This window comes from Astatotilapia calliptera, chromosome 15, assembly GCF_964374335.1.
Source record: "Astatotilapia calliptera chromosome 15, fAstCal68.1, whole genome shotgun sequence".
Taxonomy (NCBI): Eukaryota; Metazoa; Chordata; class Actinopteri; order Cichliformes; family Cichlidae; genus Astatotilapia; species Astatotilapia calliptera.
This window is the reverse complement of record NC_137436.1, coordinates 26,464,456-26,490,599: the sequence shown is the minus strand read 5'-3', so window position 1 is coordinate 26,490,599 and position 26,144 is coordinate 26,464,456. Positions and strand designations below refer to the sequence as shown.

Sequence of the window (26,144 nt, the reverse complement as noted above, 5' to 3'; positions counted from 1 at the left end):
AGTCTGACAATCAATAATCACTTGAATCATTTTATTGGTGATAATATTGATAAATGTCCATATCTCCTCTCTTCAGGTCTTACCTTCTCCTCCGTCTGGCTGGTTTTGCTCTTCTCCTCCGCCCAGCTCTTCCTTGCCTGTTTCACCCTCTTCCCACTCGGGTGGGTGCAGAGGGACAAAGTCTCCTGTGCGGGACTCGAAGTGTGTCAGGATGTGAGTGGTGGAGTCTCCTCCTCCGGCCTTCCAGTGGAGGAGGCCGCTGATGAAGCCATTGGGTCGGTTCAACTTGGCCCAGCGCTCCTCCACCTCCTCCCACCCATCGCCGGTCTCAACCCTGATTGGCAGCTTGTCGTACTTGCTGGCCTGCTGGAGGCGGGCCTCTGCTTCCTCCATGTGCTCCTCCTCCTTCACCTGTGCTTCTTCTTTGACCACAGGTTCTTTCACCTCCTCCTCAGAAGGCATGAGCAGCGGTGGCGGCATGTCTTCCGCCTGCTCAGCTGACCACCTCTGAATCTTCTGCTCCAACGCTGTCTGGCCGTTGGATTCTGACGCAGCGGCTAGCAGCTCCTCTGTCACCTCCTCCTCAGGGAGGGGCCCCAGCAGGGAACCCTGCCTCACAGTTCCCACTTCATATTCCTTGAGGATGCCGAAGATCTGGATCAGGCAGCGGCGGTAAAACTCCACAATGAGCTCCAGGAAGCCCGGCAGCTGCAGGAGGAAGAGGAGAAAGGTCAGACTGACAGACATCAGACACACGGACGATGAGCAGTGAGGAAGATGAGGCTCTGACCTGCGGGAGGCTAAAGGAGCCGACGGTGCTGTCATCGTACAGCAGGATGTTGATGGTGTCCAATGCCCATGTGCTCTCTGCTAACAAGCCAGACTTCAGTGACATCATCACCCGCCACGCCTCTGGGGTTCCTGACCAATAACAGCACAGAGTGAGTGTCAGCTGACCCCGGCTGCCTGCCGGCTGAATGAAAACCTGAAGAAGAAACAACTCCCTCTGATGTGTGTGTCTCTGTGTGTGTGCCGCACCTGTGTCCTTAGCGGTCAGTCGTCGCCGTGGTTTCAGTTTGGGGGGCGTGGCCTCCACAGAGCCATGGGGGAAACTGACCTCCCTGTTGATGAGTGAGACGGTTTGAGAGGTCAGCGGTCCCTGCGGCGCTCCCAGCACTGGTGGTTTCTTCATGGAGGGAAGGTAGGGTGCGCTGTTGGGTGACAGCGAGCTCCCCATGGGCCGGGGAAATGTGGAGGGGCTATGAGAGCGAGTCACGTGGTTGGGGATGGTGGGTGTGGCCTGGAAAGAAGCGGGAGGCTGTCTGGAGGGCAGAGGAGGAATGGAGGTGGCGCTGGCGGCTGAAGAGTGGGGGGGGTATGGAGTCTGGCGCTGGCTCGGGTGACCGGGGGCCCACTGGTCGTCCTGTGGAGCCCTGCTCTCCTGGTCATCCCCTCGATAGGCGGGTCCCTGACCCTGCCGGCTGTACGTATAGCCCATATCTGTCCTGGGGTGCCACATGTTGGCCTGCGGCACTTCCCCGGACCCCCCAGACACCGCCGCCGGCCCTGAGCTCATCATGCTGTGCTGCGGGGGGCCCTGGCGGTCGCGACTGTAAGGATACGGGTACTGGCCCTGGATGGGCCGGCGCTCAGGGCCCATGTAGCCCCCACCTCCTCCCCCATAGACGGGGAACATGTCGGGCTGCTGAGAGCCATACTGCTGCACGCCGAACGCCTCGCCCTCGTGACGCTTCGCTGGCGGGTACATCCCCTCCATTGGACGCTTGTATCCCTGCAGACAAACACCAGAAATGAATCCAGACCTGAAGTACCCCCAGACCCCTCAGTGACGTGATTTATCACACCAATCGGGACTCGTTTAGGAGGCGCTTACCTGCTGCTGAGGGTACAGGGACTGATGGGAACTGTAGGCCATGCCGTGAGGATACTGCTGCCCATAACCGTCATGGCCGTGCCTGAAGAGCCAACACAGGAAACTTAAATGATCCCATAATCATGTTAAACTGTTTAAACTTGGCCGGGTTTAGACTATGATCTGATATTTGGAGCAAATCTCCCGTGAACAGACAGTGTCACACAAATGACAAAGATGACATCACATGAAAGCTCTATAATTGAGGGCTGGTTACATCCACGCTCTCACCTCTGGTGGGGGAATCTGTTGGTGGGAAACATGCTGGCTTCGTTTGCAGACGGACCCATGCTGTTCTGGCCTCCGGGGGGCGCCATGCCTCCCTCAGGGCCCATCGCATGTTCCGGCCTGTGGGAAACAAACAGGTGAACTCCTGCAGTAGAGACACTTCAGCTGGTTTCCCGTGTTTAAAGTTGTCACCTAAGACTTTTTTAAAGCCTTGTTTGCACTTTGAGATTATTTCTTCTTCTAAAACATTTTTAATAATTGGTTCATAGAGTTGACAGTGCCATGATGATAAACAGTTACACGGCTAAACTTTTTAATACAAACAAAAAGAAACCAAACTGTGTGTGTACAAACAGCAGACGTGCTGCAGGGCAAAACTGAATCACTCACAGTTATGTGCACTTTTTCATTCATAGATTTTAAATACATTCAGAAAAACTGGACTCCTGTGAAACACGAAAGACATTTTTTTAGTCTAACTGGTGGGAATACAGTGGCTGAGTTCAGACAGACTCACATCTGTGTGGGGCTAACGCTTCTTTAAATCTTGAGCAGAATCTCACCTGCGCTCATAGCCGGGGCTGTAGGAGTACTGGGGTCTGGGGCCCATCCCTGCCAGCGGTCCAGAGGGTGGCCCACGGTGGTACATGTCCTGCATGGCTCCACCGCTGGGCATCTGACCGGGACTGAAGGCCTCGCCGGGACCCGGACCTGACGGCAGAATCAAAAACCTGCTGTGAACCCCAGAAAGACACACTGATCCTGAGCTATGTGTTAAACTATGAACCCTGATGTGAAACTGGCTCGGTGGTGATGTACGATAATGTGATGTAATCTGCAGCAGCTCCTGCAGTCAGACTGCAGTCAGACTGAAAGTTCAAGCTTCAACCACCAGGGGGAAGCAGTGGACTAAATACAGTAGAACTGCATGGATTACTGCTTCTTGAAAACACAAAGTGTTATCAGTGTTCCTGGTTCTCAAACAAACACGTCCTCCTCAGTTCTTCCCTCCTCACCCTTCCTCACTCCTCCATAAGGGTCTTTGTTGGCATCATACTGCATCCTCATAGGGTCTCCTGGACCACCTCCCTGCTGGTAGGGAGCACCGCCGGGTCCCAGGCCTCGTTTGCTGTGGAAGGCTGGATCGCTACCCTCAGAGAATGGGTCTTGCACACTGACTCCTCCCACGCTCCTAAACATAAAACACAGACATAAGAGTCACATGAAAGTGTTCGGGTTCACATCATTACCTCCACACGCAGCATAAAACCTGCAGATGGATGGTAACAGAGGCAGCTGTAACTGCTAGCTGTCTGCTAGCTTCACCTGAGCTGGTCCTTCTGGAGCCTTTTTAGTGACATCATGTGACCAATAACATGGCGCCTGTGAGGTTACTGCACCAACAGACTGAGCCTGATGTGTAATTCGGAGGCATCACAGTTGCAGCTGTGCAATCGTGATGCGAACGAAAACCTTTAAGTTCCACTCTGTTGTGGCTTCTTCATGTTCTTCATGTGCAGTTTGCTCAGGTGTGTTTAACACTGAAGCTCTGCCCCTACCTGTTTCCAGGCTGGGGGGCCATGTGGCTCTGCGGGGTGGAGGCGGGGGTCGGGGGCTTCAGGTCTCCGGGGGCATCGGTCAGGGAGCTGCTGCTGGACTGAGGGGTGTTTGGACCCTGCAGAGAGCCCGAGTTCGCTGCAGAGACACAGACCAGAGTTACATAATCATGTGACATCACACCGCACACCAGAGCTCAGACACGCCTTCTTCATCAGCTGCTGTCTAATCAATTGGCTGACCTACAAATTAGGGCTGAACGATATATCGCATTTGCGATAATATCGCGACATGATCAAGTGCAATTTTCTAACCGCAAAGGCTGCGATTATACTCTGGACATGTCCAAATTCATGGGCTGCATCCTCCTGAGGCCGCATTTGTAGACCGATTACGTCACAGCGACGCGCCGAAGGCTGTCCAAATTACTACCATATCCCAGAATTCATAGCGCGGCCCAGCCAAACTCCAGTTTCCAGCAATGGCGGCCGCTACTAAGTTTTAAAATTACTCATACTAATCTTTCTGGGTCACAAAATAAACTTTTAACATATTTTCAGGCGAGAAAGTAGTTGTGTAAACATCAAATATCTGCTCGGTTTATCAAGATATCCCATATTTGCAAAAGTGCTTCAACGTTTTCAGAGGCGTCTGCTACCCACCAGCTCGACAGCTAGCCGGGAGCTCGAGGATAACTGATGCGGCCGAGAACGGCACAACTCCCGGCACATCATTTTCAGATCACCGCGGAGTTTCGCTGCTCGGGTTAAACGTAATATATAAGTCACTTAGACAACCTAAAAATGTTATTGTTGGGCTTTTTTCAGTGTTTTGTTTGTTCGTGAGTAAATCGGTTTGGCTGAGATTAAAGTTATTAGATTAGATAAAATAAAACTTTATTAATCCCGCGGGTGGGTTCCTCCTTGGTTTTCACACAGCTGACTAAACGTCAAACAGAAAACTTATTAAACAGAAGTATGAGACAGTCGAGAATTTACACCAGTGTCTGGTTATATTTTAGATAGCAAGAAGCAGACGGCCGAGTTTATTAAACTCCACCGAGACAGCGGTGACGCTAATCAGAACTAGACCGTCCAATTTCACGCCTTTAAACTTTAAAGGCGTGTTTGTGTGTGTGTTTATACAATTGCTATTATGTTTGCACTTTATGTGTAATGTTACTGACTGCAGAGATCAGTAAGATGTGTGTATTTTTTATTTATTAGTTTTATTTATTTAATATTATTTTTTAATTGAATGACTGTCTAGTAGTTCACAGATGTCGAAAAACTGAGTGTGGTAAAGCCACTGATTTTGTTTATGTATATTTCTGCAATCTGCACATTGTACTGACTTTCATTTTAATGTTTACACCAGGGTTCCTTGTCAGCACTTTATGCTCAGATGTTTGTAAGCTAAAAATAAACTATTGTGTATGTTCAAATATACTGTTGTGATTGAAGAAGTTAAATAAAAATGTCAGTCATCAATTCATGCATCACCTCATGTTATCATAACAGAGGTCTGTCTTCCAGGAAAGAACAGTTTAAAATTAATGTAATATAGTATTGGCCATACTATATGATGTATTGCTTGTCTTTGTTTAATAATACAGAAGACAAAGACCTTAAAAAATAATCGCATATCGCATCGCAATCGCAATATTGGGGCAAAAAATCGCAATTAGATTATTTTCCATAATCGTTCAGCCCTACTACAAATCACTGAATTTTATATTTTCAAACAGTTTATAGGAACATTTTAGGTTTGTTTGCGTCTTGTAAGACAAAAATAAATAAAGTCGACTCAAACCTCATTTTACAAACCAAACATTTGATTGATTTGATAAGTGATGCGGCCGATAGCTGTGACCTTCACCACTCTGTGATAAATCAGTGCACAGGTTTCACTGTGCAGAGCTCTAAAAGTTACAACTAAAATTTTAAAATGAACCCTAAAATTTACAGGCAACCAATGAAGAGAAGCCAAAACTGGAGTAATGTGTGACCTCTTGTTTGTACCAGTTAAAAGTCTTGCCGCTGCATTCTGTACAGACTGAAGGCGATCCAGAGCTGATTTGTTGAGACACGTAAAAAGACCGTTACAATAATCCAAACGAGAAGAGATAAAAGCATGAAGAATCATCTCAAGTTCTGCCTTTGACACCAGTAGCCTGAGTTTAGAAATGTTTCTTAGATGATAAAAACAGTTCCGGGCAAGTTGTTTAGAGTGTTTCTCAAGAGACATTGAACTGTCAAATATAACACCTAAGTTTCTGAGACTCGACTGAAATGAAGGGTCTAAAAAACTGATATGCTGCCTAATTTCTGAGAGCATGTGATCAGGTGCAATAATCAAGGTTTCTGTTTTATCTGCATTTAACTGAAGGAAATTGTCATTTAACCATTGTTTGATTTCTGACAGACAATTATTTAAACAAGACAATTTATACAACTCAGAAGCTTTGAAAGAACAGTACAACTGAATGTCATCAGCATAGAGATGATAAGAAATATTATTGTAACGTCTGATAATGTGGCCTAGAGGGAGTATATACAGCAAAAAGAGAATAGGACCTAAAACAGATCCTTGAGGTACCCCAGAAGACAGAACTGATGTTTCCGACAGCACATGATTTATACAGACAGTAAAGGATCTCTCAGATAGATACGACATAAACCATTTTAAAACAACACCAGTAATCCCAAACAAGTCCTTCAGCCTATTTATCATGATGCTGTGATCAACAGTATCAAAAGCAGAGCTGAGATCCAACATAACCAGAACAGTGTACTCTCCAGAGTCTGCTGCCATCAGAATGTCACTAGACACCAGACTGGAAAATGTCCAGAACATTGTTCTTTTCCAAAAAGTTGTTAAGTTGTTCTGCAACTGTTTTTTCCAAGATCTTTGACACCAATGATAATTTTGATATCGGCCTGTAACTGCTTGGAAGAGATGGGTCCAAATTTGGTTTCTTTAATATTGGTTCAACAATAGCTTGTTTAAAATAGCTGGGAACTGAGCCAGTATAAAGAGAAGTATTAATTATTTCTCCGTCTCTGGGCTGGGGCCCTGGCCGGGCCTCGGGGGCTTGGGTCCTGGTTGGCCTGGGCCCCCTTTCCCTGGCGGGTCGCGGAGTATGGGGGTGCCTACTGGGGTCAGCAGGGGAGCTGGCCCCAGGGAGGGGTCACTTGCCCCTCCCTTCCTTCCCTCCCCATCTCCAGCAGCCTCCCTCTTCCCGCTCCACCACAACCACCCACACATGCAGGGCCTTGGAGTAGGGGTATGTCACCAGGGTGCAGAGGAGGCTACCCCCCGTCCCCTTCTGGCTGCCTCTGCCTCAATTTTATCCCACAACTTAGACATTCACATTACTCACACTCTCATTACACATACATATAGGATCTTGGGGGTGGGAACGCTACACGGACTCCAAAAGACCATCAGGGTGTACACCTCACCCCTGGCGTCGTTGCCCACCTCTCAATTTTAAATACATGTAGACATTGAGGGCTAGCAGGAGGGACTATGCGCTTACCTGCTGCTCTCTGGCAGGTAGCTCCATGCCCTCCTGGGTTTTAAATGCACCTTAGAACACACATGCATCAACACTACAATGGGTGTTGATGCATGTGTGGGTGGAGGGAGGTTTGGAGTCTTCTCTCACCCCCATTCTCTGCGACCTGCTGGAGCGGGGGGGCTAGGAGGAGTTGGCCGTCCGACTGCGGTCTGGAGTGTGGGGCCTCCCTGCTGCTGCGGAGTCGGGGCGGTCTGCCTCTCCCCACCGCAGGGAAAAGGGTAACACGGTCTGGGTGCAGTTCCCCCCTCCAGGGGCAAGGGTACCTAGACCCGGTTCGTAGAGTACGCTTGGGGAGTGTGATCGTGTGTACAGCGTCTCTTTATGTCTGTCTCCACGTTGGTTGAGTGTGGAGTAAGTGCATATGAGAGCATGAGGGTGGGAATGGATGTTTGTGTCTGTGTGTGCCTGTATGTCTGTGTCTATATGTCAGGTTGGGTGTCAGACGCCACCTCTCTGGGGACATCTCAGGCCCTCCAAGGTTTGGAGGTCTATCTCCCCCCCCCCACCACTTCCCCTGCCAGTGGCGGACTCCCTCAGACATCGGTGCGTTGGTGGTTCTTTGTGTCTGGGGATGGGCGTCCAGGTACACACCGGCTCACTCCTTGGCGGCCGCTTATCGGGGCCTGGAGCCTGGGGCTCGCTCGGGCCACTTCGGAGGTGGGGTGCCCCCGGCCTCTCGGCCTGGGGCTCGGTCACTCAGGCACGGCTGGCTGCCGGCGGAGCTCACGGGCGCATCACTGCAACCCCCCCTGGCTTCTGCTCCGCGGCTGCTGAGTGAGCCCTCATCTGGGACTCTCCTCAGCTCTTTCTGGGACAGTGGCGCGGCTGCCCCTCTGTTGGTCTTCCTTGGTCTCTTGTGTTCTGGGGGCCTCTGGATGTCTGGAGTTTTGATCTCCTCCATACCTGCTTCATGCCCTGGAGGACGGGGCTGTGGCCCCCCCACACCCTCTAGCAGATCATTACATGAAGGAACCTTTAAAAAAACAAGCGCGTCCATGCTCACAGGTGTACACACGGGTGATCACACCCACAAACTACACCCTTTTTGGCTCCTACCTCACTGTGTTCTGTTGATCTTATGTGCTGCACAATAATGTTTAATATTTAGTATTTACTGTCATATTCCCATATATCATTGTGATGTTGTTTATTCTATTACTCTTGTTCTCTTCTGCTTGTTTTCTTTTTTCTTTCTCAACAGGTGATCCAGGTGATCGATATATGCATTTTCTTTTCTTCTCTTTTTTTCTTTCTGCCCATTCTGTTGTTTTTTGCCCTTCTCCCCCGTCCCTCTTCTCAGCTGTTTTTCTTTCCCTCTTTCTTTCTCCCCTTCTTTCCTCCAGTCAAGTCTGTCCCGTATTCAGCAAGTGAAAATAAAATAAACAATAAAAGGTGAATCAAATGGACCATTATGGCAAGGCTGGGATGGTCAATTTGGTAAAGTAAATCTGTTGGGCATCTTTCTTTGCCTTTAGACAACAATTCTGATGGCAAAAGAGCCAAACGGGACAGGCAAAAAAAAAAAAAAAAAAAAAAATTATTCCCAGAATACAGGGGCCAATAGAGTCAAACACACTAATGAAAAATGATGGAGGAAGTACATCAAGGTGGCTTGAAGTCAGTTTCATTCAACCAAGCAGAGCACTGATGTCCTGTAAGGTAACAGGAGTAAAAGAGGACCAGGTATCAGAGGTAAGCAACGTGTCAGTGTGATACTGAGAGGATGATGGAGAAATATTAGACCTGACAGCAGCGACCTTATTAACAAAATAGTTTAAAAAGTCATTACAATCAGATTTAGTATAGACTGGTACATGAGGAATATCAGGAGAGACAATGTTTTTAATTGTATCAAACAATACTCTGGGATTTTTCTTTTTTGAAGCTTTTAGATTAGCAAAATATTCCGTTCTGGCATTTTTTATCATGTCGTTAAGTGAGAAAATTGATTCCTTGAGATGTACCCTATGGACCTCAAGCTTGGAAGCCTTCCATAAACGTTCTAATTTGCAACAATATCTCCTAAAATTTCGAATATTTTCATTTATCCAAGGACAGAAATTTGAAGAATGGACAACATTTAGTTTCAGAGGTGCCACCGTATCTAAAATAGATTTACATTGATTATTAAAAGACAAAATAAGTGAATCCATATCATTTTGAGCCATGCGAGGGACAAACATGGCAGAAAACCTTCTAGCAGCATCCTGGTTTATAATCCGCCTTTGGATCATCAATTTAGGAGGTGAAGGATCCACGTAAAATGACAAATTAAAGAATATACAACTATGGTCACTCACATGGACATCTTCCACACATACACACATACAAACCCAGGGAGAAAACAAGATCAAGAGTGTGGCCCTTTGTATGTGTGGGGCCAGAAACATGCTGCTTAAAGTTAACAGACTCAGTGATAGTGATGAGCTCAGCAACAGTGTTACAGGAAGCGTCATCAATATGAAGGTTTAAGTCTCCCAATATTACAACCTTCTCCAGTTTAATGATCGATGTCAGAAGGTCGTTAAATTCAGTTAGAAAGACCCCAGCAGGTCCAGGAGGTCGATAGATTAAAATACAGTAAAAGGTTTTCAGAGAACCGACCTTCATCATCTGTGACTCAAATGAAGAAAAGAAGTCCGAGGTCATCAGTTTGCATATGAGTCTGTCCTGGTAAACAGCAGCAAGTCCTCCACCACGTCCTAAACGACGCGGAGTTCCAATGACAGAACAGCCAGACGGGCAGATTTCATTCAAGTGGACATAATCCTTATTTTGCTGCCACGTCTCAGTCAGACACATAAAATCTATTAAAGAGTCACATAAAATCTAGAGACTCTTTAATAAAAAGATCAAATAGATCAAATAAATGATTTGTTTGCTATAGAGTAGAGATGGACCGATCCGATCCGATATTACGTATCGGTATCGGTCCGATACTGACCTAAATTACTGGATCGGATATCGGAGAAAAATAAAAAATGTAATCCGATCCATTAAATATCACGAAAGCACCTCACAAAACTTGCAACACGCCGTAACTCACCTCAGAACGTTAGCACGTCGGAGCAGTATGCATCACGTGATAGAGCGGCTGTGGCATGCTGGACCTGTCGGTGGTCTGGATAGCATTTGGAGCTTCGCTAGCAACCCGGCATTTCATCTCCGACAAAGTTATCCCGAGAGAAGTAAAGCAAGTGTGTAAGTCCATCTCTGAATGTTTGTAAAGCATTCCTGCGTTAAGCTTAACAAGCGACTGCCTCTTCTTGCTGCTACTTCAATCATGAAACTGCTTAACGATCAGCTGATCGGCTTTTCTGTCGCGAGTCCGTGTCTCTAGTTTGCTTTTGGCCCATTTTGCACCAGAAAGAGGAAACCAGCGGCTGAACAACAGCAGCACGTTTAAGCTTGATCAGCTATTGTTAGAATTTATTTAATATTACTTTCTACTCCAGGATCTTTTTCTACGTAGCTGACGCTGGTAACTGTGCAGGGGCGGATCTAGCAAAGTTTAGCCAGGGGGGCTGATAGGGCATTAACAGGGAAAAGGGGGCACAAAGACATACTTTTCTTTCTTATTCTCATTTAAAATGTCTAGCTTTTAATAAATAATTATCTGACACCCAAAGTTTTAATTTGATGTAGAGATGGACCGATCCGATATTACGTATCGGTATCGGTCCGATACTGACCTAAATTACTGGATCGGATATCGGAGAAAAATAAAAAATGTAATCCGATCCATTAAATATCACGAAAGCACCTCGCAAAACTTGCAACACGCCGTAACTCACCTCAGAACGTTAGCAGTCGGAGCAGTATGCATCACGTGATAGAGCAGCTGTGGCATGCCGGACCTGTTGGTGGTCTGGATAGCATGTGGAGCTTCGCTAGCAACCTGGCATTTCATCTCCGACAAAGTTATCCCCGAGAGAAGTAAAGCAAGTGTGTAAGTCCATCTCTGAATGTTTGTAAAGCATTCCCACGTTAAGCTTAACAAGCGACTGCCTCTCGCTCTCCGGCTGCTACTTCAATCGTGAAACTGCTTAAATGATCAGCTGATCGGCTTTTCTGTCGCGAGTCCGTCTCTCTTGTTTGTTTTTGACCCACTTTGCACCAGAAAGAGGAAACCAGTGGCTGAACAACAGCAGAACGTTTAAGCTTGATAAGCTGTTGTTAGAATTTATTTAATATTACTTTCTACTCCAGGATCTTTTTCTACGTAGCTGACGCTGGTAACTGTGCAGGGGCGGATCTAGCAAAGTTTAGCCAGGGGGGCCGATAGGGCATGAACAGGGAAAAGGGGGCACAAAGACATACTTTTCTTTCTTATTCTCATTTAAAATGTCGAGCTTTTAATAAATAATTATCTGACACCCAAAGTTTTAATTTGATGTAAAATGAATAGAAGTCAATTACTGTATATAGTAACTGTTAAGTCTAATATACCCTAGTAAGCTATAGTACTTTTTCCTTTGGGAAGGTACCATCTGTGCAGTCTGCAATTTTGTTGAAGAAAGATGTTGAATCTATTTAATATTTCTTGAAAAATAATTGATTTCTGTGCATTTTTTTTCACACTGCATCAAATTAAGGTTGATTACGTCGATTAAGCATCATGAGGTGGCGCGTGAGGGGTGGTTCCCTATTTTTTATTTATTTATTTTTGTTGATGCTGGGAGTTGGAACCCTATTAGTTAGGTTGCTTAATATTTACGCTAAGTACTCTTTAAAATACCAGAATAGGGAGGATGGTGTAGGTTTAAGTTTATTAGATTGATCAGTATTGCTGAACTATGAAATATTTTTTTTGTATACAGGTATAACAGAATAGCTTTAGTGTAGTTGTTGTTTTAAACTTGAGTATGAACTTGCAGACTTGCAAAATGCAGCAAGATATTTTAAAAAACAGTTTTGTTGATTAAAAAACACTATATCGGATTCATATCGGTATCGGCAGATATCCAAATTTATGGTATCGGTATCGGACATAAAAAAGTGGTATCGTGCCATCTCTAATTTGATGTAAAATGAATAGAAGTCAATTACTGTATATAGTAACTATTAAGTCTAATATATATACCCTAGTAAGCTATAGTACTTTTTCCTTTGGGAAGGTACCATCTGTGCAGTCTGCAATTTTGTTGAAGAAAGATGTTGAATCTATTTAATATTTCTTGAAAAATAATTGATTTCTGTGCATTTTTTTCCACACTGCATCAAATTAAGGTTGATTACGTCGATTAAGCATCATGAGGTGGAGCGTGAGGGGTGGTTCCCTATTTTTTATTTATTTATTTTTGTTGTTGCTGGGAGTTGGAACCCTATTAGTTAGGTTGCTTAATATTTATGCTAAGTACTCTTTAAAATACCAGAATAGGGAGGATGGTGTAGGTTTAAGTTTATTAGATTGATCAGTATTGCTGAACTATGAAATATTTTTTTTTTGCATACAGGTATAACAGAATAGCTTTAGTGTAGTTGTTGTTTTAAACTTGAGTATGAACTTATACAAAATGCAGCAAGATTTTTAAAAAACAGTTTTGTTGATTAAAAAACACTATATCGGATTCATATCGGTATCGGCAGATATCCAAATTTATGATATCGGTATCGGACATAAAAAAGTGGTACGTGCCATCTCTACTATAGAGTGAACGTTTAGCAGGGCGAACCGAATTGATGACGGTTTATCTGCAGAATCTACAGCTGACTGCAGCGGTACTTGAATTAAACCTGTGGACCTGCTGGGCAGGGCGGCGACTCCAGAGTTGGGAATACCCTTGATCGATGAGCAGACGTAGCTGTCACCAGCAAAACGGAAAATGGATGACAGACACAGAGTGAGCAAACTGCTTTCGAGCCATGGGGCTCGGGTCCCAGGCAAACTTCCCCAGCAAACGACAGAATATAAATATTCACTTACTCTAATATCATTTATTTATCATTCTGTGATTTGACAGTTAAATTTAAGATGTTCGAAATGTTTTCAGAGCGCTCTCATCAGTCTACAGTGTTTCTTTGGTGTTGGTGTGTCTGTGAAACCAAGGATAAAGAAGGAAACTGAGAGGACAAAGACAAAGAGACAACTCTGCAGTGAAGAGAGAGCAAGACCGGCATCGTGGGAAATTAGGTCAGTATGAGGTCACTGATGTTTACATTCACACTCTCCTCCAGCCTGCCTGACAGCTCGCAGTGTGTGTTACATAATTGGCTGTGTGTGTGTGTGTGTGTGTGTGTGTGTGTGATCCCTACAGCAGCATCAGTAACACCTCCTTTCTCACAGTCTCACTCTCGTTTCTGATTTTTACACTTTCAGCTGGAAACAGACACAAAGCTGAGTGTGAACCTCTCCGGTGTCAGAAGATCTGTCTTACCCGGGGAGGGCGGCTGGATCTTGGCCTGGAGTGACGGAGGTTTCTTGGCGTCTCCGGCGGGCCCTGCGGCCTCGGGTGGTGGCTCCTCGCCACGCTCCATCTTGCACTCATAGGCGAACAGGTACTGGATGTACTGCTTCTTCAGCGAGCTGGCTGAGCTGCTGGACGTCCCCACGTTTAGCAGGGATGACAGCTCCCTCCACTTCTTATTCTTATTCACCTGAGAGCCACAACGGGAACACGGATTCAGAGACAAGCAGATGGCAGGAACGCACAACCAAATTTATTTACCGATCGATCTCCACGACCTAATGAATGAGGCATTAGCTGAACCCTGACGGAGGAAGAAGAGGAAACAGAGACAGAGAGAGGATCAGTGCTGCCTCACCATGGCCAGTCCTCCAATGTCACGGACAGCCAGGTACAGCCTGCAGAGGTCTAGTGGCTTCTTCCCGACGGCGGGCAGGTTTGGGACAGGCGTGCCCCTCTCGTCCATGAAAGACAGGTATCGGTCCACCCACAGCTTCCTCTCTGGCTCAGAGCCCATCTCGTACAGCCGGGTGATCTTCTCGTTGGTCATGGTGGCCACACTGGGCTTCTGCAGAGACACAGACAGCACCTTCAGCTTTCCATATCACAGAGGCGGAGCCAACATGTCAGAGCTGCAAAGGAACCTCTAAATAAGACCGACACACCCACACCTGTCTACAGGTGACAGTTTGCAGCACGTCAGTCATGAGCGGCACTTTAAAACCACTCAGACAGATCTGTCCACGTTACTAATAAACATCCACCAGAAACTCCGAATCAGAGTTCAAGAGGTCAACATGGCAGCAGTCGCTGGCGTGGAGGGAGAAGCACCTCAACCCTCAGCTTTTTGCTGCTTCATCCTACGAAAATCTCAGATCTCCAGAAACAGGTAAAAAAAACAGGAAGTTCAGATGAGGTGGACGCCTGCATGACTGTGACATCACCTGCAGCCCGTTCAGAAGTGAACGTTAACCACAGAACGATCTTCTGTGACTTTTAATATAACTACCAACTGCCCCACCCCTCAGGTCTGTTTCTTTTGCTGCTCACATGCTACATTTCATGAAATTAAGCAAATGAACTCAATGAATGATAAAGAAATGGACACAAAATAACATCTGAACCACGCGGATTCATCTCATGCGGTTTGTGTCTGAAAAAAACCGTCTGCAAGTGACGGGATCCGGAGTCAGAGGTTTTTCATCCACGAGCAGCAGGAAGTGTCGATGTAATTAGTGCAAACTGTTGTTGTGTTTGTGCGTTGCGCTGCTTACCGGGCTGCTCGGCGTCCTGAGCCAGGCGGGGCTGCTGAGGCCATCGCTGTCCTCACCGTGACAGGACGACAGGCTGGCCGAGCTGGGGGACATGGGGCAGGGGGTGGGGGGCTGGGACACACACTGTGAGCTGTAGTCCTTTGATACAACACAAACACACACACACACACATATCAGAAGGAGTTGTTTCTTCCTCAGGTTTTCATTCTCACAGCCGGCAGCAGTCTAGGTTGGAGCACCTGCAGTTAGCCGACAGCAGAAACAACATGTCTGCCAACAGCTGGTTAAATGCAGAGAACCAGCCGCTGCTCTCTGGTTAATTACAGCGAACACGAAAGAGTGTGTGTGTGTGTGTGTGTGTGTGTGTGTGTGTGTGTGTGTGTCTGTCTTTGTTAGAGACGACAGGAAAGGAGTGAAGACACACACTTGTGTGGTTGGTTCTCCTTGGTTTTTGGTGTGTGCTGCTCTGGATGTGAAGCCTTTGTTAAACTAACCACATAGCCTGGTACGGTGGCCCTCAAGGACAAATCAGGGAAACGCACAAAAAAAGCAGCACGTTTGTAAGCAGAGTTGTTCCGGCGTCTCTTGTCATCATCCTGTATGTTCTCATTTCAGTGAAATGTGACTTTTAGCAGCTCTCTCCACCTGTCAGTGCTCATCAAGCATAAAACCCGTCCTGTATAAAATGTCACTCAACACAGATTCAATAAATGCTCACGCTGATGAAGCCGTCTCCTGTAGGTGGTGACGGTTTACGCCGATCGGGTTTCCTCTCGTTATCGAGGGAACAAGAACAGACGACTCGCTTCACTTTCCTCGTTTTCTCACATCTATTTTGAAGTTTCTCTGACAGTTGACATAAAAAACATCACCTAACTTGTGGAGTGTCAAACCGCTTCCGCATGAAACGCAAACTGGGAAAAATTAGCAGCGGCGGCGTCTAATGAGGAAGCCAAGCTGAGACTCTCCTGCAAACAAAGCAGCCTCCGCTCATCACCTGAACCGCCTCGCGTAACCCCGACTGCCACAAACAGCTCGGCAGCGGATGTGATCAAGGCCGACACTTCGCTGTTAGATAACGAGGTGAAGAGAGTCAGAGAGAGCAGTGAGGAGGAGGAGAAACTCTGCAGCTGCTAAGCCGAGTGAGGAAAACAAGAAGAAACAGACAAGAGAAAAGAGAGCGCCGCTCTCCGCCTCGTGTTGGTTATTTTGGGTTTCTGTTACTCTTCCAAACCAGCTGATGAAGCAAAGACGGGTTCAGGTGTAATGAGTGGCATGCTGCTAGGAGTAAACTGATCAGTGCTGTCAGCCATGATGAAGAGAACTGCCTGAGAGGAAGGGTGAAACTTGGGGGAATCGCTCTCCTACCCCCAGCTTCATTCTCACAAACACAAATAGATCCCGTTTGCACGTTAGCGTCAGCTCAGCATCTGCTGCCACACAGCCTTCACCTTCACGGCAGTAAGCCTTAAAGGCCGTCCACACATACAGACCGACAGAGAGCCTCAGAGATGCAGTGAAATAACCATTCTCAAGGTAAACTCTTTAAAGGATACCGCTGACTGTCAGGTGACAGGTTGGTAAGTATGTTAGAGTCCACAAGGAGCCAACCATCAGCACTGGGTGGGGCTTAAGGCACTGATGGTTCAGCAGTTCATTGGATCACTTCCTACAGGAACCGCCCACAGACCTGCCGTCCCCGACACGCTCAGACGGGTTTATCACTTTTTACAAATTCTCTGTGGATTATTTCCGTTTTAATCACATCAGTGTAAAAAACAGCAGTTAACTTGCTAGCATCGGACCTGCGGCAGGTGCAATTTAATGACATCATCAAATAAACTTCCGACTTAAACTGTGGTAAAATCAGAAGAACTTCAGTTACGAAGAGGCTAAGCTGCTCTCACGTTAGACTGGGCGCTCGTGCATCTGTCTGAGCGTGCTCAGAGAAGAAAGCTCTCTTTTATCCCTACTGCGTCTTGTCTCCTTAATGGCAAATAATTGTCCTTGAACTTTCTGTCATTATTATTGTTATTATTATTTTATAGTATTGTTCTGTTTATTTTTATCCTCCAGCTGCTAAACTAAACTAATTTCCCCTTGTGGGACAATAAAGACATTGAATTGAATTGAAAGCCAGAACCATGACCAAGCAGCTGCTGTAATTGGTTAGTAAAAAGCCAAAGAGGGGTTTGTTACAAGCAAAAAGATTAATCGCACTAAAATGGGAAAAGAACAAGGAAACCGAGTATCACACAGTGGAAAAAACAAATGATGGTGGCTTTGCCATTGGAGCGGATAACATGTATACTGAAAAGGAAATTGGATGGTTTTGAGAAGGTGTGGAGACCATTTGTGAATTTTGTAGAAGGATTTGTATTATCTGAGGAGGACGAGGACTGAGGGCAATGACATTTGATTTGGGATAATGATAAATTTAGGCCTTTAACGGAGTGACAAATCTGATTACTTTTTTGTTTTCTTTTTGCTGTCTGACTGTTTGTAAGTCATTAAAATGTAAAAAATAATAAAGATATTGTTGGGAAAAAAAAATCCAAAGAGAGAAACCTTGGGTTTGGGCTCTCCTACAGGACCAACACCCTCTTTGCTCAGCTCCACCCTTTGCTTGGCATCTGCGTGAGGACCCATCCCTTCAGCTGGCATCATCACGGGGCCTGAAAGACCAAGAGATCAGAATTCATAACCTCCGCAACGTCCAACCAGTCTCTGACAGGTGCTCAGGTCTGCGTTCCTACCTGATGGTGGGGCACTGTAGGGGGGTCCCTGTGGCGTCATCCTCCCAGAGTTACTCCCTGGCTGTTGACTGTAAGGACCTCCAGGACCTGCGTGGCCTCCTGGACCTCCAGGGCCCATTGCACCCAGCGGTGTCATGCCCGGGTAGCTGCCCTGCCTGGAGAGGAAAAAGGATAAATGACCATTACAAAGGCGTGGAACAGGCTGGAACTGTGTTGTTAGAGGAGCCAAAGAAGCAGAGCTGAGGGCTTAGCAGGTCAGAGCACTGACCCAAGCAGGTTTCCATCCAGAACAAATATTAATCCAGTGTCCAGTTTAAAACTGCTGTTGTTATATTAGAAATTTGCTTGGTGGGATAAATAGCAGGTGGCGCTGGTACCATTTAAGCATTGTAGAAGAAGAACATGATGTTTTTAAGAGAGCTTGAATCAAAGTTGAAACATGTTGTGACTGTTAGCTTCAGCTGTGGGTATAAAACAGCAGCAGCAGCAGCAGCAGCCAGCAGAACCACAGAAGAAGTAGTTAGTAAAACGTGTCATTAACCCTCTGTGAGCTATAGCAGACCCTCACAGCTGTCTGCTAACAAACCTACCCATAATGCTCAGAGGGGGCCTGCACAGCAGGCTGCTGGGGCTGAGCACTGGCACTGAGCTGCTGGGAGTGGTGTTGATGAGGGTGGGTAAGAGGGTGGGAGGGGTGGAGGGTGGGAGAGAGGGCAGGTCGACCGGTGTGCCAGGATGGGCTGTGGTAGATGGGTGAGCGAGCGAAGGGAGGTCTGGAAAAATGAAAGGAGGATGGAGGGAGAGAAGGAACAAACGTTCATCAGTCTGAGCCCAAAAATCAAAAACAAGCTTCATCACAATTCAGTCGGCTCCACAGGAGCGCCGGCTTCGTCCTCTGGGAGTTTTCCATGGACACACTGGGAGGTTTGAGCAGATTTAAACTGACTCTAGTTTTTAACCCCTCAATAAGAAAAGTTAGGATGAATTAAGAACTAACAGCATCATTTCACAGATTTATATTTAAAAGCTGCTGATGATTGTGAGGACCAGGCCACCTCACCGAACTGTAGCTAAAGCTCGGTGGGTCAACTCACCTGCTCTGATTGGCTGCTGTAGACGGTGCTGATGATGAGTTGGCACCGGGTCCGGTGGTTGGGACAACCTCAGGTGGCTTACAGCTGGTGTTGGGTCCCGGGGGCCCCATGCCCTGCCCGGTGGCCTGCGGCATGCTAGGTGAGGTCGGGGCCAATGTGCCTCCTCCTGCAGGGTAAGGCCGCCCACCCACACCGGGCCCGGGGCCAGGACCACGGCCCGCTGGGGTGGACGGGCCCTGGCCGTGCATGGGACTGCTGGCGTTCAAGCCCAGGCTGTTGGCCAGGCTGGAGCCCGCGCCCAGGCCCGGCCCGCCATAATGTGGGGGCCGCGGGTAGTTACCTGAGTAGGACCAGACAAGTTACCAGAGATGCAGTGAGAAGTTAGAAAACAAAGTGTTTTTGTGATTTAACCAACCTGGAGGGCCGTACTGCCCATAGGAGTGGCCGGCCTGCTGGTAGGAGCTGTGGTGCATCGGCCCCCCCGGCCCTGGGTGAGGGGTCATTGACGAAGAGGACTGCTGGGGCCCAAACTGAGACCCAGAGGTGCTGCGCTGCATGGTGGGTGGGAAACCTGGAGATGAAGATAAAGGTGGTGGGGGGAAGGGACAGGGTTAGCCTAGCAGTAGCTTAGCTAACATGACAGACTGTAAAAACTCAGAAACCATGAACCTTAAACCTCATTTAACCTCAGACGCTGACATACAAAGATTTAAAATGATTGGTTAATCTACAATAACTCAGTTGTACTGGTGACTTGTACCTCTGTCCTGAGTCATGGCAGACTGGGAGGAATGGGGACCAACATCTGGACCAGGACCTGAGACCTGAGGGGGCATCTGAGAGCCTGAAACAAACAGAGTTGTTACTCCACAGGAACATCAAACGCATCACAGGACCTTGTGATAACACTCATAACTGTGCTCCCACCTGGTCCGCTGGTGGCGGGGGAAAGAGGTCCGGATCGCGATTGGCTGCCAGAGGCAGCGGGGGACGGGGAGGGGGAGGGTCCGGTGCGAGGTGGCGGAGGGAGGCGAGGGGAGACGTGCGGGGAGAATGGAGAACGGGCTGGAGTCCCCTGGTCGCCCTGAGCACTGCCGGAGCCCGATCCCCCCGAACTCACCACCGCCTCTGTGCCAGTGGGCAAATCATCGATGGAGCCGGAGAGGTCCTGAAAGACAGCACAGAGCAGCAGATGATAAAACACCTGTTGGACATTTTTCACACTTGTTACCTGTTTGCATCAACTCAAGTGACTTCTAAGGACAGAAAATGGCCGAGTGCTTTAAACTGAAGACACAACCTCAGCTGACTTCTGTGATTTATGATCATAGTTTAGTCTTTTCCGACAAAACCTGCCACACAGTAAACTGACAGAAACTCATATGTACCTGAACTGAGTGAACCAACCACAACTAGCAGCTGTTCTGATGCACGTTGGACTTTAGCTTTCCGTTTTATTTCTTACTCGTCTTCTGGTGAATCGTTACAGCCGCTGCTGCTTGGTAAATGACATCAGTAACACCCTCACAGGAGGATCATTGACCGCTCTTTGGTGCCGGCTCGTAAACGCCTCCTTCAGCAGACGCCATAATAAGGCAAGGAGGTGGAAACGTCCCAGCTGTAGCACATTAACCTCAAAGCAGCAGAGCTGAGTGGAAACTGCTCTGAGTCTGCAGCTTCTGAAGGAGCGAACGTCACGGCAAACCTCGAACAGAGAGGTCACCATGGACCTTGGTGCAGAGAAAATGGATTTCTAGCTGCGCTTCATCTGTTTTTGATTAACAAGAGCTGACTGTAAGTCATGTACAGAGGTGGAAAAAACCTGAATATTCACTCGTTAGTGTACAAAATTGCAAAAACTACAAGGAGGAACTACTCGCCAAGAATTAAAGTTTTTTTTGGCTGACTAAAAAGAGGAAAAATCAAAAAGGCTGAACATGAACCTACAGCCAAACACAGCACTGAGGAAAGATTCAAATGGCTGCATCTGGGAGTCTGATTGGTTCAGAGCAATGTAACGGCTGTCATCTGTAAAAACGAGGGTTCATGTGCACACCAATGAAGGAACGTTACACCCCAGTTGAAACCTGCCGAGTCTCCTCATTTCAGTCCACCGAAAGAGTCATTTGGGGCTCAGCGGACAGGCGTCATTAACACTGGACACCCTCACCTGAGAAAGCACCTTTGGATGTGTCCCAAAGCCTGCTATGCTCTCTGGATAGTCGTAGAACACCTATTTTAAGGTTTTTCTTCTTATAAGGATTTATTATTAGTCCCAGTCTCTTATTACAAACCTTTGCTGCCATCAGCACGAATCATGCCAGCTAAAAGCAGGTGAACTGTGTTGTCTTAAATGCAATCTGGCCTCACAGCTCTGCTGTTTTCAGACTTTCATTAAGTTTTTCTTAAAACATGAAGGCTACGCCAACTCCTCCACTGTCTGTGCTCCACATCTCCACAGTTTCAAATTCAGCCTGGCTGTTTTTGTTTGTTCTTGGAGGAAAAATGTGAGTTCTTTGTGGAAAATGTAATTTATCAGGAGAGGCTGAGTCCGTAGAGTAAACAGAGGACTGGACTTTAAAGCAGAAACACATCAGTAACAGAAATAAAAGCAGAGCACCGAGCGGCTGAGAGAAAGAACAGGGAGGAGCAAGCGGAGGTGAAGGAGCCGCCACGGAGCGACGTGCTGCAGGTCGGTGATTTATGGCCGTAATTACCCTGTTTCATTAAAGCCTCGCAGGCTCTGATTGGATGAAGAGAATTTTCCGACCTCATCGCTCATTCGGAGTTTTCCTGCAGAGAGAACAACACGCTTCTCTTTGTTTCTCCAACAGGAGCGAGCCCTCTTCCTCCTCCTCCTCTAACAGACAGCACCTCCCTGAAACAGGTTCTCCATTAAACAGCGATGAACACCGCCGGCGTCATGTGATCACACACCAGAACAGAAAGAGTCAAACATGGAAAAGTGCAGAGGTGCGCTCCAATCATCTGATTGATCTATGGGGATCAATTTTAGAGCAGCTCACGTTTCATTTTTAAATCTAAGTACTTATTGATGATTGCAAGTTATGTTTTTATTGTTGATAATAAATCGGATTAATCACCCAGTCCTACTCAAAAGTTTAAACATTTTAAAACAGAAAGGGACCAGTTCGTGAGTTTGAACGACAAAAAAGATTAAAAACTGTGAAGCTATCTGGCAGAAACAAATCTGTAGACGTGGACCCGTCTCTTCTTCTCTGTCAGTGTTTCTGTCACGTATGTCTTTCCGAGAATTAGGGAAGCGTGTCCTTGTTCGCTGCTAGGTCAAACCCATTTACAGGCGTCAAGCGTTCTTTTCTTCATTTCAGACTGAGCAGACACGGAAAAATGAGCAACCGTCAGCAAAAAACAAACACATTTTGGATTTTTGTCACTGAAACATTGGGACTGAACATCGCCAACTCTGAACTGAAGTCAACTTATTAAAGAATCTGCGAGGCCTTCGGGTGCAGCTGATTTCTGCTGATTTTCTCCTCCTGCAACAGAGCCTTCATCTTTCCACCAGTAGTCGCCATGGCAACTGCATCAGCAGCACGACTTCAAAAGGAGGCTCCAGAAGATAAAGAGGAAAACAGCGAGAGAGGGGTGATGAGGCACAGCAACAGAGACAGAGAGGAGAAGGAGAGAAAAGGAAGGGAAGGAGGACAAGCGAGCGTGAAGGAAAGAGGCGAAGGCAGTGATGGAGATGGGTGGAGAGGTTGAAGCAGAGCTGCAGCTGAAGGTGGGGAAATTAACAGACTGAAATCATCGAGTGGGATGAAGGTGTGACGTGAACTGAAAGTCACACATTGGTGTTCCTCAAGGCTCCATTCTGGCCTCACTGATGTTTCATAATGAGTTTAATTAAAGATGATGAGCTGTGCCATTGTTCTAGATTCTCTCATGGTGACGTCTGTGTGAGAGAAATTTGAGTGCCAACTTTTTATTATTATAATATGATTAGATGGATTTATAATCTGGGTTTTAAATTCCCATGACCACTGAGATCTCTCTGTTTATACTGCAGACAGAGGTGGTGATGATGGTTAAATTGAAAACCTTTAATACACCTGGGCACTGTGAGAAGGTAACAACCCTAAACCCTCACAAACAGGTGAAATCGTTTCTTTCATTTGGGTAAAGTTTGTCCAACGGCGAGATCACACGTCTCTGTACAAACAGGAGAAACACGCAGAGCCAACAACTACAGCGACCAAAAAGTTTAGAAATATAAATGAAAATTAGCCCTGGCTGTTAGGGCTGGGCCATATCATACTGTTCACGGTAATACCGGTATAATTTTGGGCAACAATAGAAGAATGAAATATCGCGATAGAATATGGGTAAAACGCGCATGCGCAGCGCCTTTGTTTTCATACGCACATGGTGGAAAAAGCATGGCGGCGAAAGCAAATCGTTGATTGAAACGGATGAACCAGAACTGGTTTGTAAAAATGCTGCAACTTCAGTGGTGTGGAACTGGTTTAGCTTTCGTCCGTCAGATACACAACAAAGCACTATTTTTGGTAGAGCATGCTAGCGGGCCGTCATTATTACCGTGTTTTTGGGAAAATACAGCACACTTAAAATCAATCCTTTGATTTTTCTGAAAATCAACAGTGCCCCTTATAATCCAATGGGCCTTATGTATGAATTCTGGTTGTGTTTACTGACCTCGAAACGATTTTATGTGGTACACGGCGCTCGAAAATCTGTCAAATGTTTTAGTACAACTTTGCTAAGCTACGAAGCTGCACCACTTGATGGATTGTCGGAGAATTACGGCTATCGTAGGCAGGAGCCTCGAGGAGTGATACGTACTGCACTTCAACATAATATTACCGTATTGTGTGTGTATAACCTCTTTTTAAGTTTTGTGGATATTATGCATGGTTATGCTGAGGATATGTCGGCCAGTTTTCACTGGAAATGCCTTTTGGTTAAACTGTCAGCAAGGAATTTACATTTGCACTGTTAAATTTTTATATAACTTTAAAACAGCTGCTTGTTTAAGTGAAAATACATTGATTTTTTTTTTCGCACTAATAAAGCTGTGGAGTTGTAAAGTATTTTGTCTAGTGTCAATTATATCGTCAGTTATATCGTTATTGCAAATTTTCAAATGTATATCGTGATAAATATTTTTGGTCATATCGCCCTGCTCTACTGGCTGTCACGTCATCCTCCTCAAACACTCAGATATATGTTTCTGCTTCATACACTTTTATTCTTTTATGGTCTCTGCTGTTTTTTTAATCATCATCTTCCTGATTTTCTATGGTGTGTATTCTTGATTACAATCTTCTTGCTTCTGCATCCACTGGTTTTGCAGCTAACCTCTGTAGTAACTCAGGATTCAGCCTGAAGTGAAATGTGGTGAATAAAATCAGTCTGAACTGACTCGTGCTCATCCAGCAGCAGACGTGCTGGCTTGCTAATGGGCTGAGTCTTTTCGGGGTTAAACCTATTTCAAATGTAAATGGCGATTCCCTGCGAGAGCCGTCGCAGGTCGCCATCATTATTTCAGTCGTGTGTTTCTGAGTGGTGCAGCGACACAGGCTGAGGCGGCGGGGGGCCTCAGGCGCTCAGAGCGTGAAACCTGCGAGCTTCAACTCAGAGAAAAGAGGACGGCGTCATTATCGACAACAAGGCCGGCCTGCAGACAGTGGGGGGGCATGAAACGCGTTCAATATGTCACGCAGGCTGAATCACGAGCTATGAGCCTGACAACAAACAGCTCTTATTCTGCTAAAACCGAGCCTGCGGAATCAGAACAGGACAAGAAGTCGGGACTGAAGAAAGCCGACCCACCAGGAGGAAAACTGTCTGACCTCGGCCTCCAAACCTCATGAACAGAACTTTCCACAGATCAACAGAACACAGCCTTAGAACTGCATTCAAACTAAACATTTATTATTATCATTAATATTTATTTTATTACAATAATAATATTTTATATATAAAAACCAAGTCTGATGCAGGTCTGTCACCATATCCGATCATCACTACTCGATTATTATAGCCAAAAGCATTAATATTAGTTAATTATTAGTTAACTGAACACAGAGTCTGTCTGTGTGTAGTGAGGCACAGATGGTTCATCAGTTTTTTTAAGAAGTGGTGCAGGCAGATTAAGAAACTGCCCGTCCATACAGGAACGTGCCTGTTTGATAGAAAACTCCTCAGGTTGGGTTTGGTTTATTCTGCAGCAGGAGTTCGAGGAAGCTTTAACATAAAAACTAAACGGCTTTTTAGGCTGAATCCTGCTGTCCTTCAGATCCGCCATCAGTCAAAGACCAGGACAAGAACTCTGTGGTGTAGATGTGGTACTGACTGAGGATCAGTGTGTCAGCCCCACAGGATAAATTTCAGGTGAGTCTGATTTATGACCCAGGGTGACCACGACCATCACTCTACTCTTTGAACTCTGGCATGGTTTGACCAAACAGGGATGGGAACCATTCAGAGCATCCGTAATAATACTGGTATAAATTTTTATTGCTATTATTAAAGTATCATATTATGATATTAATGACATAGTGACATCATATTGTTATGTTGCCTATTGCAACAAGGAGTAGGAGATGCTAGCAGCTAGTAATGAGTGACCCACCGAGCACCGCTGCAGCGCTGGACTATTACAGTTACTGATCCACTCTTTGACCCAGAGACAGCTGCTCACTGGGACAGAAGGATGGAAAATGTCCTTGTTTCATTCGCAATAGTAAATCCTCCTGCCTGTGAGCTGCTTTTTTCCAATATCATCTGAAATATTATCACAACCTTCTGTGGAATATTGTGATAATATTCTGAGGTTATATCGTCCATTGCTAATGGAAACTCTGGCTTGTTGTTGGTGATGAACTTTGTGCGTGCGTGCGTGCGTGTGTAGGGTTGGGGGTCTTTGTGCCTGACCAGCAGAGAGCAGCTGTGTGTTCGAACTCACTGGCAGACTGGACGGCCTCTCCTGTTGACTCAGACTCATCTCCTCGTGGTTTGGTTTCCCAGGAGTCATAGCGGCAGACTGGCCCCGGCCCCCGTAAGCTTCCTGCGGCACCTCCTGCAGGGTGACAGACAGACAAAGCATTTAAATCTTACAGGAACGAACGGCAAAAAAAAACAAAAACAAAAAACAAAGTCGCTGAAAGTTAGCTGTGTTTCGGGCAGCTGAATTTTAGTTTTGTCTTCTTTGTACAGCTCAGGTCTTTCTGTGTGGAGCCTGCAGGTTTCCTCTGTGTGCTCTGTTGGGTTGATGGTGACTTTAGATATGGCCTCAGGCGTGAGGCAGATG

At 46.4% G+C, this 26,144-nt stretch overlaps 1 protein-coding gene across 4 annotated transcripts in view; it reads right to left on the bottom strand.

The window, feature by feature from the left end:
- arid1b (AT-rich interactive domain 1B) overlaps nucleotides 1-26,144 on the bottom strand; it is a 43,631-nt gene that overhangs the window by 2,452 nt on the left and 15,035 nt on the right. For 2 of the 4 annotated variants that reach the window (XM_080289461.1, XM_026142672.2), the window contains 19 exons: nucleotides 25,800-25,913; nucleotides 19,760-20,000; nucleotides 19,593-19,676; nucleotides 19,248-19,403; nucleotides 18,833-19,172; nucleotides 18,329-18,511; nucleotides 17,739-17,893; nucleotides 17,551-17,657; nucleotides 14,983-15,120; nucleotides 14,067-14,276; nucleotides 13,679-13,898; nucleotides 3,721-3,856; nucleotides 3,178-3,353; nucleotides 2,725-2,872; nucleotides 2,165-2,281; nucleotides 1,895-1,976; nucleotides 1,039-1,792; nucleotides 791-921; nucleotides 84-708 (listed from right to left, as the gene is read on the bottom strand). In XM_080289461.1, the coding sequence (XP_080145587.1) occupies nucleotides 84-708; nucleotides 791-921; nucleotides 1,039-1,792; nucleotides 1,895-1,976; nucleotides 2,165-2,281; nucleotides 2,725-2,872; nucleotides 3,178-3,353; nucleotides 3,721-3,856; nucleotides 13,679-13,898; nucleotides 14,067-14,276; nucleotides 14,983-15,120; nucleotides 17,551-17,657; nucleotides 17,739-17,893; nucleotides 18,329-18,511; nucleotides 18,833-19,172; nucleotides 19,248-19,403; nucleotides 19,593-19,676; nucleotides 19,760-20,000; nucleotides 25,800-25,913 (4,117 nt within the window). The remainder of the gene's footprint in view (nucleotides 1-83; nucleotides 709-790; nucleotides 922-1,038; nucleotides 1,793-1,894; nucleotides 1,977-2,164; nucleotides 2,282-2,724; nucleotides 2,873-3,177; nucleotides 3,354-3,720; nucleotides 3,857-13,678; nucleotides 13,899-14,066; nucleotides 14,277-14,982; nucleotides 15,121-17,550; nucleotides 17,658-17,738; nucleotides 17,894-18,328; nucleotides 18,512-18,832; nucleotides 19,173-19,247; nucleotides 19,404-19,592; nucleotides 19,677-19,759; nucleotides 20,001-25,799; nucleotides 25,914-26,144) is intronic. The other 2 variants (XM_080289462.1, XM_080289463.1) reach the window with 2 other exon arrangements.